At 36.6% G+C, this 27,324-nt stretch overlaps 1 protein-coding gene across 1 annotated transcript in view; it reads right to left on the bottom strand.

The window, feature by feature from the left end:
- LRRC9 (leucine rich repeat containing 9) overlaps positions 1 to 26,507 on the bottom strand; it is a 40,814-nt gene extending 14,307 nt beyond the window's left edge. The window contains 27 exon segments of the mRNA XM_042799005.1: positions 1,782 to 1,921; positions 2,282 to 2,390; positions 4,028 to 4,158; positions 4,662 to 4,781; positions 5,507 to 5,727; positions 6,122 to 6,155; positions 6,157 to 6,181; positions 6,183 to 6,267; positions 6,270 to 6,297; positions 10,869 to 11,006; positions 11,949 to 12,074; positions 13,784 to 13,818; positions 13,821 to 13,899; positions 13,901 to 13,972; positions 14,484 to 14,687; positions 15,722 to 15,787; positions 17,441 to 17,547; positions 18,176 to 18,301; positions 18,304 to 18,341; positions 19,798 to 19,917; positions 21,260 to 21,335; positions 21,338 to 21,455; positions 24,178 to 24,284; positions 25,556 to 25,682; positions 26,256 to 26,286; positions 26,288 to 26,423; positions 26,426 to 26,507. Coding sequence (XP_042654939.1) covers positions 1,782 to 1,921; positions 2,282 to 2,390; positions 4,028 to 4,158; positions 4,662 to 4,781; positions 5,507 to 5,727; positions 6,122 to 6,155; positions 6,157 to 6,181; positions 6,183 to 6,267; positions 6,270 to 6,297; positions 10,869 to 11,006; positions 11,949 to 12,074; positions 13,784 to 13,818; positions 13,821 to 13,899; positions 13,901 to 13,972; positions 14,484 to 14,687; positions 15,722 to 15,787; positions 17,441 to 17,547; positions 18,176 to 18,301; positions 18,304 to 18,341; positions 19,798 to 19,917; positions 21,260 to 21,335; positions 21,338 to 21,455; positions 24,178 to 24,284; positions 25,556 to 25,682; positions 26,256 to 26,286; positions 26,288 to 26,423; positions 26,426 to 26,507 — 2,681 coding nt within the window.
- Between the last annotated feature and the right edge of the window lie 817 nt (positions 26,508 to 27,324).

Genomic DNA, 27,324 nt, shown 5'->3' with positions numbered 1-27,324 from the left:
CCGCTATAGATTTTTTACTTTTAGCTCAAGGTCATGGTTGTGAGGATTTTGACGGTATGTGTTGTATGAATCTTTCAGATCATTCTGAGTCAATTCACGCTAACCAAGAAGATAGTTGGGATTGGCTGGATAAACTGTTTGGAGGCTGGGGCCTATCAGGATGGTTGAGAAGCCTTGTAAAAATGATTGTGTATGCTTTAGTCGTTTTCATTCTTTTGTTACTTTGTTTACCCTGTTTTTTGCAGTGTGTGCAGAACCTGATAGCCAGCTCAGTGAAAAGGATCCTTGTTGTGCAACAAGAAGGGGGAGATGTCGGGGGCAGCCTGGTCTCTCCTTCTAGCAGCGAGACAGAGCTGATTAGGAAGGACGTGCTCAACTTAGCGTCTCGTAACTTGCACAATCTGTAAACAGACTGTCACAACCCTGGAGCCAAGGACGATTTATTCCTGGAGGGCTGGTTTCGTAACTAAAGATAAGCATGTGCTATAGAAACAGGATGTAGGAGTAGAAGTTAAAAAAGAGGAAGAATGCTGTGAGCTAGCAGAAAATTAACTGCAGAAAAAGTCAAGCTGACCTTAGACGTTAGCCAATCATGAGCTCAACTTTTGTAATATGTATTAGGTGATTAACCATTGTGCCAATCAGCTTAAAACACATGTCTCTCTTTGTCTGTTTGGAATATAAAATCGGTTGTTGTGCTCAATAAAGTGGATCCTGACTTGCATCGAGCTGGGTCTCCGTCTCTCAATCGCGGCAGGAGCTCTGCATGGTGACTCTGCAAGACTTGTCTGATATGATAAAACTGAATTTGACTATGGATGTTGCCTTCTCCATGCAGAAAGAAGTAAACGAATCCTGACAGGTTCCAAAAGTTTCACTCCTGAAAGAGTGCACAGATGAGAAATGCAAACTGAAAGGTAATTTGAAAATGCTCTTTAGAACACAGGCAGATCTAACATTGATGGAAAAAGGAAGAAGTACAACCATCTCCTTCAGAGGATGACAAAAAGAATATCACTTATGAAATGAGTAAAGAAAAGGAGGTTTGATAGCAGGACGAATGGCTGATTAAACTGCACATAACATTTCAGAAAACTTTAGATGAATATACAAAATCCTCCTTTATGCTCATAAAAAGTACTACAGTCTGAATTAGCTGAACTCATTGATTCTAACAAGGGGCTGTGACTGCCATCAGAATACTATACAGAGTAAGGCAGCTGAATTCTCACATGATCAGGCTCAAGGGAATGAAATACTATCTCAGTATATTCCCCACTGTCTGAATATATGTCTAAAATTTTTTTAGCGTAATGCTGTACAAATTTAAGCAAAGAATGAAAACAGAATATCATGACCAGTCTGATCAGAGATACATGTCCACGCTTTCACAGATCAAATCAGCAGCCAGAGAGAGGTAAGTGGCTCCTTTACTCAAAATGAAATCCTCTGGAGGAAGGTGAAAAAACTTCAATGTATGCCTAACCACCTATGTGATAGGATCCAAAGAACAGATGATAGCAGCCTGGTATAGTTAATTTGATGAAGAAATGGCCTAAAAAATTGTTCACAAAGAACTTAGGAAAGAAAAGCCAACTAGATGATGCCACACATACCATATGTATGCAAAACAGCAAACAAAAAAATGTACTGGGTTTCTTCAAGCTAGGAGGGGGAAAAAAAGGGAGCTCCAAAGCTACTGACTCTGAAGACACCTCTTTTCTCCTCAGTGGAGGATAAAAAAAGGAGAGATAAAAATATACTTTAAAAGCTGATGGTACCTGCTTTCTTTGGCAAGTCCTTCCTGTCCATAGCCATGAGAGCCCACCTTTCAGTACAGCTGCTGCATATTTGTTACCTGATTTGGGACCTTTTGTCCAGGCAGAATTGATTCAGTGTGATTGTAGTTCAGACACAACACCTGTAAAAAGGAAACATAATTAATCAAAAAAATGTTTCTTTGCTAACACATTAGCAGAACTGCCAATTACATTTTTCTGATTCAGCAATTTGATCTTTAGAAAGATGACTGGTCAGTTTAAAGTGCTTTAAAAAGTCTGGTGCAATTCATTGATTTTGGATCAGATTATTGCAACAATACTGTAAAACTGAAACAGTGGTTGCAGTCAGCTTTGTGCTGATTGATTGCTGTTGTTACAAAAACCCATGAACAACAGGCTATTAAAGGAGATTAAAGGCTGTATTTTCAATCAAAGGAAAATAGTTTAGTTTATCATTAATATTATTATGAAAAATAGAAATGACTGTGTCATGAACCTACCTTGACATTAGGAAGGAATATTAAATCACTGAAAGACATGAGATTCTTTTTCTGTAAATTCACACGACAGACATTTCTAAACTGGTCTGCTAGCACCAGCTCTACAGGTCTGAATTAAGTAAAAAAAAAAAAAAAAAGACAAATATGGATTTAGAATACAGATAACATAGAAAAATAAGATAGAAATTAGATATATAGCATGAGCAGATCCATAACATGCTGGCTTTGGGGTAAGAGATGTAACATGCTCCTATGAAAGAAGCGCCCTAATGAAAATATCACAACAAATTCACAGTTATTTTTCCAGTATTAAACAATTGATGTGATTCTAACACCAAAGGCAAGGGCTTTCAGCAGTCTGCTCTGTTTGCTTCTATATCACATTATGGAAATTCCAGCTCCATACCTCTTGGGCTGTTTTCATTGCTTTCCAGTAGCACTGGAGCTGCAATTGCTCAGATGGAGTATTCCATTCTCCGCTTACCCTGACGCCTGCCAAAGCACCACACATTGCAACTGTGTACCTCAGCTGTGTTGAAGCCTGCTTGCAAAGTGCTTGTTACTACTTAATGGTAGAAGCAGGATACTCTATTGGTCAGAGAGGCATTCCCCAAGTAATTTTTAGGAATTCATAACTGTGCTGTTTGATACATCACTTCAAGAAATTAAAGGCTTGCAATTGTAATACCTTAAAGGGCACATAGTCAGTGTTATCGTATTGCTCTACAACCTTTTACAACAACCCACCCCTTGCAGAAAACAATCCTGACAAGAATGTTTAAATACTTGTATCTGTTTTCACATCTTAATAAAACAGTCTCTTGAAACCAAAAGTCAACCTAAAAGGAGTTACAATTTCTTTATGAGCAACACCTACTCAATTCCACCAGAATATTGACACTGATATTCCTGGCATGGTGATACTGTTGCTGAAGGACTTCTAGGCCATTTAAGATGCAAAGATGAAGATCATGGACTGTGCCATGAAAATTACATCAGGTAGGGACTTTCACTGACAAGATACTGTGAAAGAACAAAATATAAAATAAAAATTATATAAAATAAAAGTATGTCTCTAAGAAGGCAAATACATATATACAACCCATAGAAATGCCTTTCTGAAGAGGGATGATGTCTGCAAACAAGTGAGACTAGTGCTGTGTAAAATACTTTTGTTGCAGAACAGTGACTGTCCCACTGGGTGCACATACTAGTATTCAGTTAAGGATGCATTTAATGCAACCAATCACAGGTCATTCTTGCTCAAAATTCCAGTAGATCTGCAGTGGACAAGGCAGCTTTTTCAGAAATCAGTGGATTGCAGAAGCAGCACTGCACGTACATACCTGTCTGTTCTCAATTTGGCCAAGTATGTTCTGAAAGGAACTAGATCAGAGGGGTTTTGATCAAATAAAAGCTCTCTTCTAGATATACTTGTGTTGGAGCTAGTATCCTATATCTCCTAGACCTCTTCTGTCAAACTGTGTGCAGGCAGCACCACTCCCTAAATGAAAAATGGAAGCATCTAGAGAAAGAACATTTCTTCAACATAACTCCAGAAAATAACCCTTTGTGATAAAAAATTACACTTATTTTATGGGTCAGTCAAGGGAATTTGGCCTACAAATGCTAGGGAATTATCAGGCATATTTGCTAAATACAGATTCCAGCTTTAGATTTTCACATTCTATCCACTGTATTAGATGATACTTTTAACACATAATGCAATTCTGAAAATCACTACACCTGATATGAGAAGCTGTCCAATTTAATTTTTGCATTTCTCTGAAGTCTGAATATCTCAGTCTATCTGCAATCATGTCAGAGGTGAATCTGCCTCTAAACAAATCTTTTGCACTTTCTCCTTCTGTTGGTTCCTGTCAAATGCATTTGAAGTTATGTCCACTACATTAATCCAGATCTAGAACTATCATAATAATATAGGCAAGAAACATTTTACATTTCAATGAATTAAAAATGTTTAAAATCAAAGTGACTTAAAAAAGTGGTATTTTGCCTTTATATGAACAGATCTGGATGACCATTTTCTTATGAAACACATAAATGGAGATAGTTTGTGTTCTCTCAGTTAGTTTAAAATACAGATTTGTAAGTAATGTACACTAATTTCATAGGTGTTAGAAATGATTAAGCTCCAAAATTATAGGTAAAACCTTGGGAACCCTAGCATGTGCCAGGACACTATTGTGCTAGGTACTATTACAAAAAAAGGCAATTTCTATCCCAAAATGACTGATGAGATACAGACAATTAACTATTATGGAGTATATGAAAAGATTACGCACATATTAACAAGTCTGATCAGCTAGATCTTGATTTGTTAAAGAACTATTTAAAAAAAAAATAATAATCTACATACAGAATAACTTACTATAGCTTTGAGAGAGGGAAGATGGAATAATACAAACAGTTGGTAGTGATCTTCTTTCCAGACTATTCAATTTCTACTCATGTCCAAAATTATCAGATTAGTTAGACCCTAGATAGAAAAAAGTACGGATTTATTAATATAGCTTTAAATCATCTATATATAGGTGCATTCAGACTACTTTGTTTTCAGCTCCTCCTTCAGCCATCATCTGCATGACTCGAAACTGAGAAATCACTGAATAAAATCCAGGTATCTTCATTTAGATTAATAGCACTTTTCAACACTCAAGCCACAAAGAAGCCCTTAAAGTGCATGAAAATTGTCCTGACATTGCCTTACAAGCCTTTGTGCTCACACAGTTTTATAGTTTGAACATAAATAAGAATCAGGGCCTCAATCTCCTATTAGTGTCTGAATCCAGCCAACAAAGTTTATAATACATACATTAGCATTCTAGGTAAGCTGAAAAGAACTGGAACTGCTGCAGGTGTAATTGTTTGTTACTTGAAATGAGATGTGGAATTATTCCATGGATTGTAAACCTTGATTTAGCCTACCTAGCGTAACTGATGTTTTTCTCTGCAGTACATTTTGAGACCAGTCTACCTGAAGGGTTCAGTACTTCCTTCTCAGGAGTGAGTATCAATCCAAAAATGTCAGACTGGGGTTCTCATCAGTTCAGGTTCCACTGTAAAGATGGATGAATGTAGCACCCACAGGTAGAACTTCCAATTATGTTCAAGTATAGCTTCCTTTATACTTGAACAAGTGGGGAATCGCTGTATTTCTCATGTAATAAAAAACAAATTAGTTTTGAAATAGTAAATATTTGCCATTAAATGATGTACCTCTTGCCTGGTGTTAACAAAGTTATTACTTATGTATAGCTATAATAGGGAATAAGTTTTCTTTAAACCAACTAAAGAAATGATTCTGTTGTTCTCAATGGAAATGTAATGAGGATAAGACTGATTTTCAAATATATGTCTTTTGAGACTGATAAGATGGTTATTATTTACACTATGTCTTAGAAGTTTAGTCAGCTTTGAAATTCCTTGAAAAAAACAAGATGCATTTAGTACAAAATGAGCTGCAATAGAAAAAGGTGGCTGATACAGAAGGTAAAGCAAGTTACAAATGACAACAGTTTGTGTTACTGCATCCAACTGTAACTAGATCATTGATCATTAGATCAATTAGATCATTAAACATAGATGAATATGCACATTTTAATAAGAAATACTTATTTTGCTGGAACATAACTTCTGCCTCACTCCCTTTCTTCAGTTCTGCTAAAGATACACTCAAATTTTTTTTAATATTTTAAAAATTCACTCTGTTGGCAGTGAGTAAAACCTCACCCTCTATAATATTTCACTATAAAGAAACATTTCTAGTGTGTCCCAGCTTAACAGCCTGCATTATCACTACCATGGTAAATATAGTACCATCTAGTGTTGAAATGTAGTTTTCATCTAAAGTTGAGTTCTTCCAGGTTAAGACAAGACTATTCCTTCTATTTGTGTGAGATTGTTGTTGCTAAATGATGCCCATCTTAAATACTCCAATTTTTCCCAGTTGGAAATTCTGAAGAGTGTTGGTCATCCAGATTTAAGACAGTGACCTGTAATAGAACTTCGTATTAGAATTGAAAGAATCCAACTAGTCGATGAATCTGTAAATTAATTCCACCTATTTATTCTGTGCTCAGTTTCTGTGTGTACATTTCCTACTAATATCAATGGCAACTTCTTGGATGCAGGGTGTGATATTTCTCCATTATACAACAGAGCCACTCATCTTTAATATATTTTGAAAAACTTCAGCTTCTCTAAAAACAAGAACTCTACAACGTAAGTATGCCAGCTCCCAACTGTATTGCAGTTGAAACTATCTGAACACAGATATTTTTTTCTTGTCTGCATTAGAACTTAGATAGTTTTGTTCAATTTAAATCCTCTGTAATACATGATTATTTTATTGGCTAGTCTGCTTTACACATCCTCATTCTACAACAGGACTTTAATGGAAACAGGATTTCAGCCTAACACCAAGGCCAGATATTTAGCCTAGAAGAGACTGAATGCAAAGTCAAAGCAGAATTTATCCTAACTTTATAGTTCTTCGTGATTTTTATATACAAACTAAGTACTCTTTTCTCTCTATCATAGATTTAAAATTTCAGTAATTTTCTTGTTTGAAATCTTCTTGAACAGAAACAAATAAATGTCAATACCAAACATACATTTTGCTGCCCAGGTTGTGAAATTATTTTCTTACACTGGATCTGACTTTAGACAGCCAGAAGCAAGGTTCCTGTAAAGACAAGGCTGCCAGTGATCCAATCTATAACCTGTTTGTATGACAATGACTCCCCCTTTCCAATAATACTATAGTATGTTAGCCCATCATTGCACAATGGAGAAAATAAAAGATCACAGAGTCTCAGTCAAAAAATTCAGATTGTATTGCCGGGGCCCAAAATATCCAGTGTTGTATCAAGATTGTATTTAAGACAAACAGTCACTTACATATTCTGTGCTATTAGGTTGGCTTTGGTGATGACTAAAGAATACTTTCTGGATATTTCATTTTATTTTCCAAAGCATTTCTCTTACCCTCTATGAACCCCTTCTCTCTGATGTCACCAAACTTATATGACATATGCTAAAGCATAATTTTACCGGTAATTTTTCTAAACATGAATTCCCTAATGCACACAGAATGAAATGCTATGCTTATCAGCAGAAGTGCTTTTTCCTCTAGCTATTCTACATTCTAATAACAAATTGAACTGACAGATCAGCTTTTAACCTTTCATACTGGGTAGATTAATATGATTTCAGCTGACGGACCAGAACAGGTTAGGGTGACCTTGGATCTTCCTCCACTGACTCTTGAGGCTTTTTGTTAGCTCAGTTTCCTAAGGAAACAAGGCTAATGTGATTGTGCTATCTCTATATCCATCTGCTAACCTTACCACTGAGTTTTAAACCTATTGATGAGTTTCGGCCCTATCTGCCAGACAAGCACTACTTGACTTCCTCCAACTTCCATGTAAACAAGCAGCTGAATTAGACTTATAAACTGATGAACCCAGTGAAGGAAAGGATCTGCCACAATGCCAGTCCCTAGAGGATCCAGGATAGATGTCTTCTGAATGGTCTGAGAAACTATGAGAGCTCACACTTGATTAGGCACTGGATAACTCAAAGACAAGGCTCCTTCTTAAGGCAAGCCAATTTCCTTCAGTCCTGCTGCTCACCAAGTGACTGCTTAATTACTTTATAATTTTAGGTAGTCTTTCAAGGTGACAGATAATGTTCAAAGGGTTATTCTCAAAGTTTGCTGGTTTGAAATTAGACCTACTAGCTCTCTTCTTGCAATCTGTTTTTCATATTGGTATTTCGTAGAACTCTGAAATTTTAATCCTGCCTGATCACAAGAAATGGATTAGTATCGAGAGTTCAACATGCATGTGGTAGAGCTCATTTGGCTTTAGACATGAAATATGACTAAGCCTCTAAATTCTAGGGCAGGGTATATTTGAAGGGTCAGTATTAGCAAACTGTTTTGCTATATGTATTGGAGAATTTATGTTTATAGAATTTACTAGGAGAACTAATGTTTCAACATGTTTCAACATTATACTTCTGTGACATGAGAACAAAGTTGGGTTCAAAACTGTCAAAATAAATAAGCTAAGCATAGCTACTGAATTTTCTAATGAAAAATTCTCAGGGCAAATCTCTGCTCATCAGGGAGAGAATGCAAAGGAACTGGCTGCAATTTCTGAATCAGTCTGGTACTGTCATTATCTTTGCCACCAGTGTCCTTGCTCTTCATAAAATTGCTCAGCATTTTTGAAGTTTCACAGACTCTCTCCTTTAAAGTACTTCCAGAACATTTCAAATTCTTGGAATCTTTAAATGAAGCAAGTAGATTAAGGACTTTGTCTTGCCTTAGGAGGCAATTCTTTAAAAAGCAAACAAGTGCTTTAATAACCATGTCCTTTATATAGCCTTGGTGTTTTAAAAAGGACAATATTCATATGCTGAAAGCAGTCATGCGTGAAATGAGTGACAAAAACTTAAGCTAAAAAATGTGAAAGCTAGTTAGGAGAGGTATAAAGATACACTAAACACTTCAGCATTACACACTTTTTCATTTACAGCTAAAAAACTCTTCACCCTTTTAAGTTTACAGACTAAAGCAAATATTCATGAGCCCTACTGGATCAGGCCATGTCCCTTTTATTCCACTACAGCAGAAGTGAATGAAAAATCAGAAAAATGATAGCAGTGAGAATAAAATGGTTGTTAGAAACGGGGATTACTGAAAATGAAAGCTAAGAAAATTTGATGGCTCATATAATCAGAGATTATAATAAAAACTTAATGAAATTCAAGCAGTGCTACAGGCTTGATCCTATCTAAGGATTTTAGAATAGTCAATTGGAATACAGAAGAGAAAGGTAGTTTCAGTGTGAATTTTTCTCTGCCTTTGGGAAGAACCATGATGAGATATTAATAATTTACATAGATTAAAAAAATATTTTGTATTTCATTAATAACTAAAAAGAATCTAAAACTAGAACTACTCAGGTTAACATTTTTAAAGCAGGCATTTTTCAATCAAGGATATTAATGAACCAGTTGAAGAAATTTCTGAGCCACTCATCAATTGGCTTTATACAAATGATAGTATGCTTGGGAAGATCTAGAAGGTTATGAACAAACTGAAGTTATAATAGTATTGAGGATAAATAGGATGACTAAAATAGGTCAGTTAGTTTGATATCAGCCTTAGGTATCACAGAAATACACAATACAGTAAATAATTACAAACTAATGGCCTCATTAATAGATGCCAGTCTGGTGCATAGCAGAAACAAAAATTAATCTCAAACTGCTTCTGATGAATATTTATATGTACTGATAATATTAATAGCTTCTGTCTGAGAAAATAATGAAAAAAAAAATATATCCAAAAGTGAAGGTAACTTGTTAAATAGACAATGTTAGAGGATGGATCACAAAATTTAACTATAGAAAGAAAAATCATCACTTTACAGAGTATTTTTATTGATGTTTTGCTCAAAATTGTTTTTCTCAATGATCCAGTTAAAAAGCGCAGGAGTACCTTCCTGGTAAATTAGGAGATGACATAAAGTTGTTAATAAGGTCAGCTATAAACAATAGTTTTACAATGACTAACATGATGGCTGTATTTAAAACGCACATTTCTGCATAGAACAAACTGGAAATTATGTAGCTGGGAATAGAGAAATTCACACTCACACAATGGAAGACAGTGTCTCAGGAACACTGAAAAGGAATAAAACTAATGATAGAAAACCAGCTGAATATGAGCTTGCACTGTTGCCACAAGGACACACGTGTCAGTTAATTAATCATTGGACTAGTGAGTAGGTTTAGGCAAGTGGAATTATTTCTCAGTATGTCATTATCACTCCAGTGCTGGAAGTTTGTGCATAGATTTGTAGAAGGCTATATATAAAAATCGTGTGTACGTAACAAAACATGTTTGGAAAGAAACTAGGATAATGTCCTGAAAAATAAAAAAACACTTTATAATGAGACACTTAAGAATCTCAACCTAACTTAGTTTCTTTAAGATAAGATAAAGTGGGATGATTTTGGCTAAAGAAGGAGAAGACGTCTTCTCCTTTAAAATATCTGGTTCTGCTCCTTTAGAATACCAGATAGAGACAAAATGAGACCCAGTGCATTGAATTTGATAGTAGCCAAATTTGTATTAGAAACAAGATAGACGTGATAGAGAAATATGAGAGACCTGGTAGATTCACTGTTACTTGAAATCTTCAAACAAACACTAAGAGTGGGTTTCATACCAGCAAACCAGCATCAGCAACAGAGGTATTGGCATCTGCGGTGGCTGGTTGGACTCCCTGGTATTAATACTAAAAAGACAGTTGTACTGCAAAATAAATAACTTCAATGTCCTATTCAGGGTATCCTGAACCTGCTGTGAGGCAATTAGAAATGGCCATTCTCAGAGCTCAGAGACAATATAACTTTTGCTTAGACTTGAATGTGTTCAGAAATATATTTTAACCAAGCATAAACCCTTTAATCTAAGACAACAATAGAAAACTTTTACAGGGATTAGTCTAAATGTTAACCAAAATACATTAAAAAGCATCAGCCCTACCACTGGATACCAGTTATTACAATGCATCTGCGAATCCACCTTGATCTTTCAAATTTGGAACAGAATTTTAGTGCAAGGAAATACACTGAGAATGGGAGTTTTTTCTTCACCAGTCCTAGTATATTCTAACAGGGACACCTGAGGGAAAAAACAAAAGGAAAACAGTGTACTAAGTATATAATATAATCAGATATACTATACATACTTCACAGCTTAGCATATAGTAAATGGCATAAAAATCCTGCTATTCTTGGAAGGGGAAGGTGATATATTATTAGACATAATAATTCATAGATCTAATAAGTTAATTAGTTTTGCAAGACTCCTGTAGATCTTGCACCAATCAAGTTTCTAGAGTTCTCAGTACATAGAGAAGGTAGACCTCATTAAAATATTCTGTATTATCTACAGTCTGTTTTCAGTGAAGATATTTATCCTTTATTACTGCAGAAAGACATGATCTTACTTAGCATATGAGCAGACATACTTTCACTGTGCTTGTGCTGTGACCATATAAAAGTTGTGTTAGCATGATACTGAGTTCTAACCTATACAGCCCATTCAATGGGTTAGTTAAGAATCAGCCTAGGATTCAGGAGTGCTTTGAGATATAGTCCAGAATTTAAGTAGAACAAGTTTGTGCTCCAGGGTTGGGAAGGATTGCTTCATATCTGCATATAAAATATTCTGAAAAATTACCTACTGAAAAGACCTTAAGACAAGGGATTTGCACTAGATACTTAAAAGAGCATTTAGAACCATTGGTTTATCCTGTTACTTTCCTCTCCATTGTTTCAATTTGATAAATGCAGTTACTTTCTTGCATTCTGAATTCAGCAGAAGTTGAATATGACTGTTTCCAAGATCATTCTAGAATAAAATTTTTGGTACCAACAAAGATCTTTGTAAGATCAGTGTTTATTAAATATTTTCTGACCTATTGCCAGAGGCAAGGACAAAACTGTCTTCACAAAAGAACAGAAAACAAAATGTTCCTTAAAAAACAGGTGCAGAACTATTCCTAAAGCCTTCCTTTTCCACAGCGCTTGCTGTAAGTTACAACAAAACAGAACATCAAGCCTGGGTCATTTTTGATCCCACAATACATTGTAATGCTTCTGCAACTTCTTAATTAGAGAGCAGGATTCCCTCTAGGTTAGTGAGAGCCTTTAATAGGACAATCCCACTCAGTTTATGTGAGGCTGGCTTGAAGAAAGAAAATTTTTTAAATTGCCAATACAGTTTATATACAAGAAAGAGACTTGCATTTCCCTTCTGTTTAGTGTACTGTCATCTTGTGGAATATCAAGAGTTAGAGCTTTGTTACGATCTTCAACAGAGCCACTGTGTCATCCCTGCTTCTGTAGTTTGACAGAAACACATGAGACAAGGTACCTTTGGGCCAGTTTTGATTGTCCTGATTTTATGTGACATTGATGGTAATAAACTGATCTGGAGTCATATGGACTAACTCAAAAGTTTACTAATCTTATGAAGCTCACTAATATGTAAGATGTATTAGTATTTATTTTTATAATCTAGGAGTTTCATTTATGACCTAGAAATATTACAAAAAACAAAGGAAGCTTCACACGACGTGAAGTTCAAAGGATTTAGAGGTGTCACCAAAACCTCAAGACATCACCACAAACCTATCCTATATACTGGTTTAAAACATAATACATGAAATACACACTTCTCACATAATGAATAATAATAATGTCTTTATGAATGGAATATAGATATATTTTGACAGTCAAATAAGCCAAAGACAATCACTTACCAGCTAAATGGTAGAACTCCGAGAGGCAGTAAGGATTTTCTACTTTGCTCTGAACTGAACTAACTAGACATTGTGGTTAGATGCCTAAGAAACTCAAGAGGAACCGGTTTAGTGATGTGTAATACTCAAGAGTTACCATCTTGACACAGAGCTGATGGCAAAGAACACAGCAAAATTAAAAGTTTTATCTGATAAAAACCGGTGTAATAACAACAAAGAACCAGAGACCAGAACTGGTAGCTCTTATTATTTCTTTTTATATCTCAGGATGTATTGAAAAGGTCAACTGAAGCTTAATTGACAGGCCAAATAGACAAGGCAGCATCTTTTTAGATGCATTCTGGATTCCCCAATAAAGTTCTGTTTCCTGTGTTGGTTTGTTGCTCAAATTATTTGAGAGGTATTCTATTCAGATAATACTCTGTTTGCCTGACTTTGACTTGTACAAAATATTAAATTTAGTGTTACATGATTATTAAAAAGCTATTTCAAGAGTCTTTCAATGCCTCCAGTTTGTAAGGTTCAACTCTGCTGACTCTGACTAAGCCCTTTAAATAATGTTAAAATGTACTGATTCAGAGGGAATAAAGAACAGAGAGAAACATTTGTTCCAGAAGCTGGTTGGGCAATAGGAATGAATGAGAGTCAGTAAAAGGGCTGAGTATTGGCTTTCTTGCCAAAGCTCCAGCCAACACAGCTGTGCTGCTGCAGACAGATACATGCAGTAACAGAGACTAACAGTGTATATGCACATCCCCAAGGTTAGGAACTGTCTCTGCTCCCAACCCTTATTCAGTGCAGCTGAGACAGCAAAATTAAAACCAGGGCATGGATTTTGATATCTGGCCCAGGCCACCAATAAATTTAATTCTTAAGGGAAGCAAAAAAGAAAGGAATTATGTCTCAGACATGTCTCTGAGCAAAAATGACATGCAGCTTTTTCACTTGGTTATGCTGGACCTACAAAAAGAAATGAAGGCCCTGTGAGCACAAATATGCCATAACATGATCATAAGGCTTTTTACATTGCAAGAGCCTTAGAATTAATAAGGTGCATGACCAGATTTTAAGCCTTTATAGCTCTGGTCATGGTTAGAATGCTTTCCCAGAAATTTTTAGTGCTGATATGTACCTTATGCCATGGGTTGTGTGTGATGTCAAGACTAAGTTGGGAATGTATTTATGTAAGATGTTTATATCTTCCCTGGACTTTTTCAGCTGGTTCTAGCTCAAGTTGAAGAACTTCAGGTTTGCTTAAGCCTCTAATGACCTCAAGAGCGATCAGATGGTTATGGCTTGCATCAAAATATTCCCGGTTGGGCTGCAAGACAACGCAGGTTTGAAAATAGTTGTATGGCCAAAAGTGTGGCAAAAGAAACTTTGGTTAAAGTAATCAAATACATTTAATCTTTAAACAGACTTAATTGGATCTAGTGCCTGGGACTCCCCTTGCTCATTATTGATGGTAAGATGGGGAGTCAGACAGTCAGTTGGTTCACAGGAGAAGGGAACAGATGCTGCCAACAGTAAGGAACTGGCGACTCTTCCATTATGAGAGAGCAGTATGGGAAGAGTGGAGCTGAGCAGTGACAGGCAATAGATCCTTAAGAAAAGGCAAAGGGAGAGGAGAATAAAGGGTTGCCTTAATGCTCGGGTCTATCGACTTTCCCAATCCATTTTGAATTGGCATGTGGTCTGTTTCCAAGTGATAGGGGAGATAGGAATTTGGTGTGTTAAGGGAGTGCCTGAACACTCTGGTCCACTACCTTTCCCTATTCATCCTGGGTTGGCATGAGACCCAGGGGCGAAAATGGAACGAAGTACCGAAGTACCGAGTGGCTCAAGAGGGGCAGAGGGGAGCTGCAGCACCATAGGTGCCTACAAATACTATTGCCAGAAGTAGATGCATCACTTTCTAGGCATTTCCATGGCCTGAACACTGAATTAGCTTCTGGATAGTTGACTTGATAGATGGGATTCATTGCACAAGCTGGAGCACTGTGGCCAAGGAAAACTTTTGCAATTATCACTTTCCCTAAGTGAGAGAAAAAAGACAATGCTTCTAATTCTAGCTTGGGGGTGCACACAGGATAATACAACAGTGGTTCATAATGTAATAACAGGTGTGCTACATCTTGGGCTGGCAAATGAATGCTTTCATATGTAATACATATTAATAAAAATATGTATTTTAATATATTATCATTCTGTTTTTATGAAACAAATATACTTTGGCAAAAAAGATTACACTGTGAAATCTAACATTTGTAGCTGACTGATATTTAAAGCCAGTGAAATCTGAAATACAAGTAATTTTATAAACAATGGAACCTGAGCCCGGGTATCCTTTGTTTTTGTGTCTTCCAACCTCTTTCTTCGATACTGCAGTAAGCCCAGCTTCTCCAAGCTCCCTATGACACCAAGGCCAAGCAAAAGGTAGTATGTGCAGTGGCTAGTCTCAAGCTATATATATTCTGACAAACTTACCATAAGTCCATGCTGACTGTCCTGTGGGCTGATGCTAAACAAATCCTAGAAAAGCTGAGAAATGTCTCTTTACTTTGTACGGAGGAGGAGATGTATCCTATTTAGGTTAAGCCACATTTCTACAAAAATCATAAATCCTTAATCACCTTTAAGACTTCTGTATGTTTTTAAATTTGGTTGAAATTTGATCATTCCTAAGCCACTGCAATGATGGAGTTACACAACATGAGTGGTGTTTTTCCCTTCCGTGCCCTGACCTGGATGCAGATTGTGCCAATGTACTTCTGTCTTTCCTCACTCATCTAGAAAAGACCAGACGTATCTAATTATTTCGCACATATCTCTCACAGATGCTTCAAACTCCTGTCTGGGAATTACTCCCAGTAGCTCATGCCTTTTGTGGAGTTTCCTAATACACAGAAATGCCACTGGGACAGATTTCAGCAGTTTCAGAGCTCCTTTCAAGGCTGCATATGCCACCTCATGGCCATCTACAGTATTTACAAAATGTCCTTTCTGTAAGAGCAATTACACAAGCCATACAGTATGTATTTTACAAGATCTTTCCAAACTTTGAATTGTCATGCTTGAATAACTTCTCAGGATCACTTCTGTTTTCGCCTTTTGCCTTAGCCTACTGTTTCAGAGACTTTCACATACACTTAGACAGAGAAGAAAAGCTTTTTTTCCTGTCAGACTGCTGAAAAGATGAAAGCAAGGCCAAGTATCTTTATTTGACTAAGAAAATCCCTTTAAAAATGTAAACAAATTTAAGTGGCATGAAAATATAACTATGAATTATGTCAAGGGATGGCAGGCAGGGAAAGTGAAGAATAATGAATAAGAAAATAGTTTATGATATCATTATTCTAATAACACGAGAGATACAGACAAGAAAATCAGATTGTTAGCTCTTTGGGACAGGGCTGATCTTCCTCTATGCTGTCCTGTACATCTCAACTCACGAGTTTTACTTTTTTTCCCTGACTCTCCTCCCCACCCCAATGGGAAGGGGGAGGAGTGAGTGAGTGGTTGTGTGGTGCTTAGTTGCTGGCTGGGGTTAAACAACAACATATGCTTATTTAGCATTTAACACCACAAAAAGGAATCTCAGTGGGGCCTCTGCAAACTAGCATGATATAAACAATAATAAAGCAAAACAGGACAATAGATACTGCATTTGAAGATAGTCTTGCCACCCAAAAATCTGATCTCTTCTCAGAGCAAAAATGGTTGGAAAGGAGAGCAATGGGGACTAGAGAAGAGTTGCTCTGAATTAATTTTCTACTTTCTATTTTTTTCCTTTATAAATCAGAATGAAAACTTCCTTCCCTGAAATATCTCCATCCTTGGAGATATTCAAAAGCTGTCTAAACATGGTCCTGTGCACCCTGCTGTGACTCTGCTTGATCAGGTGGGTTGGGCAAGGTGACCTCTAGAGGCCCTTTCCAACCTCAATCATTCTCAGCCTGTGAAAATACCTCGTTATTCATAATTTCTTACTTAGCATCAAATAATATATTCCATCTGTCTGGCTATTTTACAGTCTGGAGATGGAACAAGTCATGGGGACAGGACTGACAGTTTCTAGGGTTATGACTGGTCTGACAACTAGGATCCATGCCAGAGGCACCATACATTTAGGGCTAGGCATCTGGAGATACCAGAGATAAATGGACTAGGATTAAATTTAAGATTAAGAACAAAGAGGGCAGTGATTTAGAGTTAGGATGAGGCTTGCAAGCCAGGACCTGGGATGCTGAGAACTAGAACTGAGACTGAAAAAACTGAAAGCCCATGCTATGCTTTGCGCTAGCACTGGTAGGAAGAACATAATAATAGCAAAATAATATTGTGTTCAAACAAATAAAAATGAAAATTATAAAATAAATGGCTGAAAAAAACACTGAGCCAGTCTGTTCCACAGGCAGTAAATACAGGTGATGCAGCTGTTCCTGTGGAGACTTCCAAAGTAGTCCTACATCAACCCCCACAAACTCTAGTGGGGGGCACTGATGAGAAGTGGTGAGTGAGAAGAGACAATCTGCAACAAAAAGAGAAAAGACAAATAAAGGACAATAAGATGAAGAGAAAAACTGGAAAGCGTTAATCATACCTTTGCCATGGATGGCATAAAGATGTGAAGAATGCAGCAGAGGAAACATGAAGAAATATGAAGAAAACAATAAATATGAATAGAAAAACAATGAGAGAAGAAAAGAGAGCAGCGCTTTTCTGCCTGCTCTCTTCTGTGCTATCCTATACTAAACAACAGCACTCTTCTGTCCACAATGCAGCATACTGTATGGAGTTTCAGACCCTGGAAATTATCCTCCAGCACTTGTAGCAGCTGCTTTTCCTTAACTGGCTACTCAGGGTTGCATACATAAGACAGAGATTCCATCTTTTCTTATTAAGAAACTACAAATAGAAGATAATACGGAAAGACTTCAGGTTTTCATTATGCTGTTCCAAAAGCAGGCAAAAGACATGAATAGACATTCTGACCATATAAAGTTTATACATTGCACAATATTTACTAAGGATAAAAGACTATAATTAACACAAATTCCATAATACTGATGTTTACAGTAATCATGAGATCACTTGCAAGACTTTCCCCCCACCTCTTTATAATTAGTAAGAGTAGTCTTCATGTTCTGTCTTCCATAAACAACCCCCACTTATTTATTTGCCTCTGGAACCACAAGTCTTGTCTTTGCTGAAGATCCCTAGCAGGAAGGTAGCAATAGCATGAGAACAGAACAATAAATGTTGACAGCAGATCCAGAACCCCATATAAATGCTACAAAACTTATGATAACTTATTTTCTTCTTTAAATTCTTTTTCATAAGGATGTAATTTATGCTGATTTACAACACTGCTGTCTGAGCATCATCAGGTTAGTGTGAGCATTTGATTAATTATTGCTGGACTTCTTTGCCAAAATAAACACCAGATCGTGAGGTTTTTCATCAGCCAACAGTGTTGGGCTGATAGTTGCTCCTAAGGGAAGATGCACAAATTGCCTATCACCCACTGGAATGGGGTCTAGTACAAATGACTGCAGCTTCTCCTTAAATTTCAGCCTCAGAATTTGATTGTGCACTCTAAAGATGTGAAGTATTTTTGTGCTGATGATACAGTACACTCTGGAGTCCAGGTACAGAATCATGGTTGAATTATATAACAAGAACTAAACCTATGTGCAGAGATGCACAAAGGAGAGCATTAAGTTAGTAATATTTTCTTCTTGTTTTGCACTGAATTTTTTAGTGCTAACTACATGATTTACATGATTTTCTCCTGTTTCCTATTTAGAAGAAAGAATCACAGGCAATATCTTTAGCCTGTTTCATTTCATTATAACTTTGTTCTTTCAAGTGGAGACAAATAAATTTACCTTATTTTATTCAAATGCTACATTCAAAGTTAAGCATCAAATATCAATATTTAATCATATGATTCATTGTGTTCCTTTTCTCTATTTGCACTGTCACATTTAAAATCTGTTTAAATCCTTCTTCACTATGCAGTGAAGTTTTAGTATACTAAGTGCAATCATGCATAAAGGAAGCACATTTTGCAATAACCTACAATTTCTACCATCAAACTTCAGAAAGAGGAGACAGTGCATTGGCCAGCCAGGAACCTGAGGGCAGAAACTCACCTATTCCCTGTGGTACACAAGTCAAATGACTTTAAAATATGTGGCCATTTTCTCTGTGTCTGACTAGAGAGACAATAAATGCCATTACTTCCATCTGGTACTGTGAGATTCCTTAAAGATTATGGGGTAATCAGACACCTTAGAAAGAGAACCAACCAAGAAATGCAGTAGGTTCTCCAGTTTTTCAATCAATGGGAAGTTTTCTTAAAATGGAAGATAAAACAGTCAAAATCCTTATTGCAACTAATAAAAATACTGCTCCCTCTCAAAAAGATTCTGTGCTAAGATTACTCATCCAAAATGCTTTGGTTTGGCTTTCATCCCTACAAGAGTAATTTATTAATTTTTCCTTCCAAAAAAAAAGATCTTTGGCTTAATAAAGTTGCATTAAAAGTAAGCAGAATGCTATTTATAAACAACCTCAAATGGAACCTGTAAATACAAAACTACCTGCAGCTCTAAACAAACATCCTAGAACAAAAAGAGAAGGCATACCTGAGGTGAACAAGCTTGGAGTACTCAAGCAGAAAACAGTCCTTGAAATATTGCCAGCCTAAATTTCAATCTCCCCTCAACTGAGCATCAAGGTTGTTTGTACAAAGATTATGTAAGCAACTTCTGATGCTTCTTTACAAGTAAAGCTGTAACTTAGAATAATCATTATCACTGTTGTTGAAAAGCAATTGGATAGCTTGCTTATTCATTTATCTCTCCTTTTTGAAATCAAGGTCTTTATAAATAGGTAATAAAAAAATAAAGGCAACAAAAAGATCAGTCCTTGTGGGCTCAGAGGTTCAGCCTAGTATACCACCAAGGGAAGGAGAGGGGAGAGAGTGTTTCCTTTCTTGTCAGCTATCTGCAAATGGAGTCTGTGGAGAACTGATGTTTCAAAATACCCTAGATCCTTGTAACAAGATTGGTTTTTAAAAATTATTAACTTGGAATTATAAGAAACAGGTTCTAGTTTGACATATCTTTAAAAGTTTACTATGGATTTTTTGATAAACCTTCAAAGTGAATATTTCCCACTATTTCCAATTCCATCAACAAGATTTGTAGTACCAAATTAAAACTTTTCTTCCTTTCCACTTGGAAATATTTTTAAATTCTGCCTACAACAATATTACAGGACAAATTAACATAGTTTTGATTTTTTTTTTTTTTTTTTACACAACAAATTTAGATGAATTCTTACAGAAAGATTTTTTTTTGTTTTTTTATGTCTGAAAGACTATAACTGTGAATATACTGATTCTAGTATGTGGATATACTGGCCCTATACTGATTCACAACACCAAGCTTCATCAACTTCACCCTCAGTATTGCTTTGTAATCATGAAATTAGGGGAATCACCTCTTCAAGTAAGAGAAGGTCTTAGTTTGCTATTCAGTATTCATAATGATGTCAGCCCAAACTGCAGCACTAATGAAACCGTGTTGGACTTGGGTGCAGTGTGAGGCACTGTCATGAAATCAGCAGCAAGTAACAGCAGCAAATTTCACTGTCCGTTCAAAAACTCCCACACCTCCATCAGTTGTTCCTTCCTCCAGATGATTGAAAGTCTTTCCATCTTTATTAAGCTTTAAAACAGTAATGCTTCAGTACACTATTTCCACTCAAATGCAAAATCTAAATGACTTGATTTTTTTGGGGCCTGATGCACTACTGACTCTTTGTACTACACCTGTAGATAGAAACAGTGTTCATTGGTCTTAGACACAAAAACAAAGCAAGAACTGGCCAGATGAATGATATGCCCTAGCTGTCCTTTCTAGACAGCTTTCTACTCATCAGGAGAGAGCCATCCAATTCTTCCTTCATAAAAATTCTGTACAATGAGCTTCAGATCCATGCTGGCTTCCAACACTAGGTTTATGGCATCACTGATATCCTCCACATGCCTTATTATGAAGGATTCTCTGTGTATACACTCTGTGCTGGCCATTGATTTCAGAGTGAATTTGACTCAGGAAGTCCTAAGCCAGAATCAAGAATGACCAGAAAAAAAAAGCCATTAAAATCACATTGGAATTACAAGGGAAAAAAAACTGCAACAAACAGAAACACAAAAAACCATATCACTTTGCTGGATTTCTACTGTTTAAAAGCCCAGAAAACTTTTCCAAGCATTGGTCCAATATAAGTGCTCCTCCCAGCTATTTTTGTTCAATCCTCTTCCTATTTACTGAGATCACCAGTAATGGGAATGGCAGCATCTGCCTACTAGAAACTGGTCAACAATTCAGACCACATAAAAGCTGCCACTTTAATGACATTTGCAATACTCCCAGTTTGGAACTTATTAAAAAAAAAAAAAAAGTGTGAGAAAGGCTTCAAGTCCTGTCATTAATCTCCTAACCACCATCAGCCCAATCCAGCCACCATCGTACCCAATTATTAATGTCTGAAAATATCAGAATACTGCTCTTGTACAATTCACTAAACATACTCATTCAGTTTTCTGTTCTGGAATGCTATTCTTTTCTCCAGTGCATTTATTTTTTTGTAAAAATGCTTTTTCAAGACGTCTTTTCTGTATCTTTATTATCATGAACTGAATTTTCAGTTTCCAGATTCTTACTCCTTAGAGATTTATTACTTGATGTTTTACCCAACTTTTGCAGCTTGGCAAATTCACATTCCAGCTGATAAAAAGACTCCATTAGGATTCAGAAGCAAGAAGTTATGTTAAAGTATGGCAGGGAAATTATCTTATTTATGTTTCCTCAAAAGATAAGCCCACTAGATGTATATTAAAAAACATATCTGAAAACATCAAAACGAAAAATTACTTTAACAAATTCAAATTCTTGATTGTCAATAGGAAAAGCTGAATTACTTGGTCAAAAGGACAGCTCTGCTCTGAGCAAGTGCATATATTCTTCTGTTGTATACTGGCTCATATCCCAGTACTATTCATATCAATTAGACCACTGTTGCACCCAGGCAGGACCGATCCCTCAGTGTGACTTCATTATGATGCACGTCTCAGCAATGAAAAGAGAGTTAGAGGGCACAGTTAAAATGGAAGCGCAGCTTTTCCTCAGACACCTAAGGGCAAGGATTATTTCTCTCCCCATGTGTGATCACTGTGTGGCATAGTAATTACTCTCTGCTTTGTGGAAGCAAAACTCTCTTTCCATTCTTTTTTAAGAGGTAAGTCTTTAGGATCAATCAAGCCACTATACAGCTGAGATTAGGTAAAGCAAGAAAATTAACTACTCGTTCTTTTTGAATAACAAGCAAGGATTTGGCTCCCAAGTATAAAACTTCCACAAAACTCTTCCTAAAGAAAACAACTTAGCTCACTTTGCCTACACATGCCATTGTGAATATTATTTAAAATATTCATATATGTACTAACTATAGCACTTCTGACAGAGATGAGGTAGACTGAAGGGCATGTCTGCTTCCTGGATACTACCTGATCTACACACTGCAAGCAAAGGAGGAAGATATGACCATAAAGGCATGAGCAGAGTCCTTTGTCTGTGCACCCTTGATCAAAAGAATGTGTTGACTCTTGATCAAAGTACTTTTAAGAGGTTCTATTTATGTAATCAGAAATATTTTTTCTGTTATATTTGTATAGACATATGTGCAAAGAGGTCACTCAAAGTGCATTAAAGACCTACTAGGAATGTTTACAAAACTGTTGTACAGAAAATCTGTGGCGCACATCTTTTCATTTGAGGAAAACTGCAGTTGCACTGATGCAACTACAGCATGACTCCGATTCATTATGTTGCTTATACTGTTCTTAAACAAAGGGGAACAGACTAATCAGAACAAAAAAAAACACCAGTAACTTGAGAGCTGGGTGAGAAAGAGCTTTCTATTCTTCAAAAACACAGACCTTTCAGAAAAGTTCATACTATCAGCTAGAATAGGCAATAACCGTAACAATCTGGGAATTCAGCAGGAAGGTCCTCTGCAAACACCTCTACTGGATGAATAAAAGAAGCAACTTGAAACTCAGTTTACCACATTAGGTGAGGACTTTATCTAGTCCACTGTTCTGGACTGGCTCCCCAAGGCTTCCTTCTTGGTGCAGTTCCATTTAAGAGCCCCTTGGTCAAAGCATTTACCTAAGCCTTGAGACACTGGATTCAATTAATTATGAACCTTGCAGAACTGAAACTGGAAATGGATGGCCTGCAATACATTAAGTGTCCTAGAAACTTGGCTGTTGATTATTCTGAAGAATAGTTAACACTATAGTTAAGAGATCATACATGTAATATACTATTTTCCATTTCTACCCTAAGTGCAGGGATAGCATTTGGAAGATCTTTTTATTACAGATGAAGATAAACCAAGAAAAATTAATAGATTCTCTAGTATCTGTTCAGACATGCAGACATGATTTACATTTCCATTTATAACTAAACAGCCTTGATTTAGATTTAAATTAAAAGCCCTTTATACTAAGGGCAGTGAAAAATAAAAATAAATATATGCTCAAATCCCACCGATACCTATTTTTTGTCTTCTTTGACATGGCTACAGCAATGGAAAGAAGTTTGGAGTAAACAAAGATGAGCACCCTAGGGAGTTTTCACATAGACTCTGAGATGATCAGGGCTGTGTATATTGGACATGATTCTGAACCAAGCAAGATGGTAGGAAATTTTTATTAGAATGAGAGAAAGATTAAACCATGTACATAAATCCTTGGTAGTAATCAGAATGCTCATGCTAGAAATGACAGACTTGACCACTGTTGGAGAATGGCTCAGAGACAAGGGTCCTGTGCCTTTAGCCAGTAGATTGTAAGCCTGCATGCCTAAGTTGTGCCTTGTCACGTATTAAGAAAATCTTTGAACGAACGTTAGCGCAGGCTCTGCTCATACAAAAAGGGGGAATTGTTGGAGAATGGCTCAGAGACAAGGGTCCTGAGCCCACCGAGCAATTGTATGATCAGAGCCTGCTCTAGCTGCTGATGCTGGGCCTCACTAGGGTTTGCCTGCAGCTGCTCGCAGCTGCTGATACATGAGGAATATCAAGGACGCTTCAGCCCTGTGTACCGTGGTGTGTCGAAAACAGGTTAAGGGGGATTAGGAATAGTGGTCTGAGAAACCCAGTGTTATGGTAACGGTGGTCTGAGAAACATTGTGTTATGGTACTGTCGTGTATTGAAAACAAGTCAATAGGAATCAGAAATAGTAGCATGAGAAACTTAGTGTTATGAGAAGCTTGTGCTGTAAGCTAACTGCAAGTAGGTGGACCGTGTGAATACGACCTTTAGAGCTTAAGCCAATCAGCTAGTGACTAGTAGGCATAATAATTATCATTGTCTGTATAAATATATGTACCCTGGACCAATAAACACACACGTTGATTGATGCTCTATCACCCACACTGAACCCGTCTCGGCATGTCGTTCGTCTGCGGCTCCGCAGACCACCTTCCTATTTTACCTTTTAAGTTTCCAGTGAGCTTGACCTCTTGTAAATTCTGTAGAGTATGTAAGTATGTGAATGTTTTAAACAATACAGTTTTAATCTAATATAGCACTGCAGATACTGAAGACCCTGTCGGCGAAGAGGCAGATCATTCAAATGTAAAACAAAATTTGACTGGAGTCTAAATAATGTTAGCCTCTGTTGTAAACTAAAGCTTTCTTTTGACATGGAAAGAGAATGCATTTTGCCGAAAGGGAATTAGCTTGGAAAGCCTTTGTAAATGATACTGCAGTGAAAATAAACCTAGTCCTCCAGCCTTAGTTTCACAGCTGTACATGAGAAACCTAACAGATCATGCCCCATGTCACAAGTACTCATTACCTTTTGGCTACAGTCCATGTCTTGGTCACAGGATATCAGGAGAACTAAATCACTGATGTCAATCATTTCTCTCCATGATGACACTGCAGTTCTTTGCAGTGAGATGCCACTAGCGTGCATAGTGTCTTTGCTAATAATAATTTCTGGAAACACTCTACCGCCTTTAGACTTGTACTTTGTCAGTTGTAACTTCTTAGTCTTCTTCTTCCTTCCCTATCATCATGCCCAGCTTCAATTTCTCTCCTTTTCTCTATGACTTTGAAGGTTCACAGTGATCTGGTCTCATTCATCCCTACCAGCAGCTCCTTCTGCTCTAACTACTTTTATTTCGGTATCATTATCTTCCTCTGCCTTTTTTTCTCATGTACTGTCCCAACAGAAGGTGGACTGAGCTGCAGCACTTCTGTTCCCCTGTTGGGGCACGATGACCTGGGCAATTCAGAAAGCTACATGGTCTTTTGCTAGAAATGGACATTTACACATTTCTTCTCCCTTTACATGTCAAACTGCTAATGACAGCTCTCACTGGTTCTGGACTAGCCTCCAACTCAAAGGTTAGCATAAAGAGTATTAAGGGGGGGGGGGAAAGAAGAGAAACCAATTTTTCATAGGAGCTAATTTGATATATGACAGCATGAGAAAAAGACAGGATAGAACTTCAGACAAAAATTTGCAGTTATAAGAAAACTAAAAAAAAAAATCTTTTCTTCATCAAGAATCTCAGAGGACTCTGAAAATGAGTGATTTAGTTAACTCTGAATATGCAGAAAAACTTGACAGCTAATCAGTTCCAAATAATGTTTCAACCTTAATTCTTATAAATTTAAGTTTAAAATTGTCCTCTCTGTTCAATAATTCTAAAAGTTACCCCTACTTATTAGGCACATTTACATACCACACTATTAAAATACCATACGTTAGACAAAAGAAAAGAAATCATAACAAGGACACATAACTCACCTCCATATTCTTGGTCAAGTTATTATTCAAGTACATTCAGCTTTGTTGGGGCTCCAAATTTTCAATTCTGGAAATTTCTGATAAACCTTTTTCAATTTTTACACATTTTTGTAGATTATCTATTTTCTGCAATAGAAGCAGCAGTATTATTTTGCAGCACTGAACAACAAAATGTCACTCTCTTTTGTCAAGATGCCATTAACTTACACAGAAAATTGTTATGTAGTTTCAAATAATTTGAGACCACACCCTCTGTGCAGAATCTTGCTGATTGAGAAAGATTTTCAATTAAGCCAACAAAGAAAAAACAGTAGCAGCTACAACAGTTCATGAGAAATTATTATGTGTTCTTAAATACGGGATTATTTTCATTAAAATGTCTTAATTCTAACCAGTTTCCTGGAAAAGGTTTTGATGTAATTATTCTAATTTTAAAAAATACTGTTTCTAATAAGAGAAAAAAAATATCCAACAATAGGTTCTAAATTACAAAAAAACTGTAATACATAACAGACATAATTTGATCCATGTTTAAAATGGAATTTTTGGATACTTAGGTAAAGAAGTGCCAGATCCTGACTCCTTTGAATAGTGCTTTCTTCCTTGAACACATGAATAGAGCGTTTGTGAAAGAATATCTTGGTAAGGGACTGGAAATCAGCTAAATTCGGCTAGAAAGAAAACTCATAGTTAACTCACCACTAAACAGCATTCAGCAATCCACAGCTCTGAGCAACAGACAGTACTCTAGGTCTGAAATCTTTTGAATACTTTGCCCAATGAGAATGAGAGTAGTTACATTTGGGAAATATTTCATATCTACAGTTCTGTGATAACCTGAGAGAAACATCTCCAGTGCTGTTTTTATCCCTCTTGATCAATATTCTCAGAAGACAATCCATTACATGTGTACTGGAAATTAAATGCAACTGTCATTTTCTTTATGCCCATGCTGTAAAACACATACTGTGAAGTAGAATGTCTTACTGCCATTACAGTAAATTAGAGATAGCTGCCTAACATCAGTTGTGCCTTTTAAAAATTCCTTTGCAGTAAAAAGTGTTAGCAATTTTGGCCACATTCAGTATATAGTGGTTAAACAGCTTTCTTCTGCTCCCAAAGCACATCTGCAAAATATTATGAGTGCTTCATATCACACCTCAGAATGCACCTTCAATTAAAAAAAATTTTTTTTTCAATTCTGCTAATTTCAATGAAAAGGAAAAACTGGAAATGTGTAAATTTGTCTACAAGCTACTATATATGTGTATACTTAAACACACATATATTTGTATAAGGATAGATAGTGCGCTTTATCAGTCCTCTAGTTTTCAACATCTGGAGTGGTTGTACCAAGTAAATATGACAATAAGAGCTTGTAATTAAGAATGTCATTAAGGGTGAGATTCAGTTTGAGATTAAGACACAAAGCAATATGTATCCACATGTGCCTCTTGCCTAAACTCTCACACTAGTCAAGAGATTTAACCAACACAGCCAAAGGATCCTGAAAAGCCATTCAGATGACCAGACAGGAGGTACTTACGTTACACTAAATTGACTTACTCTGTAGGTTCCCTTGCCTATATTGACTAAGGATGGGATTCACAATATCTGTTGCAATTTCAGAGGCCTTAAAATATCCTGCAGCAGCTGTTCCAATAGGGTGCAGTTTTGTGTATATTCTCCTAGATATGTGTGGTGTCTTAATACCTGGAGGCAAGTAAAATGGCACTAGACAGCTATATCTATGCAGCTGAATCCTATC

The sequence above is a fragment of the Tyto alba genome, unplaced genomic scaffold (assembly GCF_018691265.1).
Source record: "Tyto alba isolate M040663 unplaced genomic scaffold, T.alba_DEE_v4.0 Super-Scaffold_29, whole genome shotgun sequence".
In the NCBI taxonomy this organism is placed as follows: Eukaryota; Metazoa; Chordata; class Aves; order Strigiformes; family Tytonidae; genus Tyto; species Tyto alba.
Note: the sequence above shows the minus strand (reverse complement) of the source record. Positions and strands in the feature narration are given on the sequence as shown.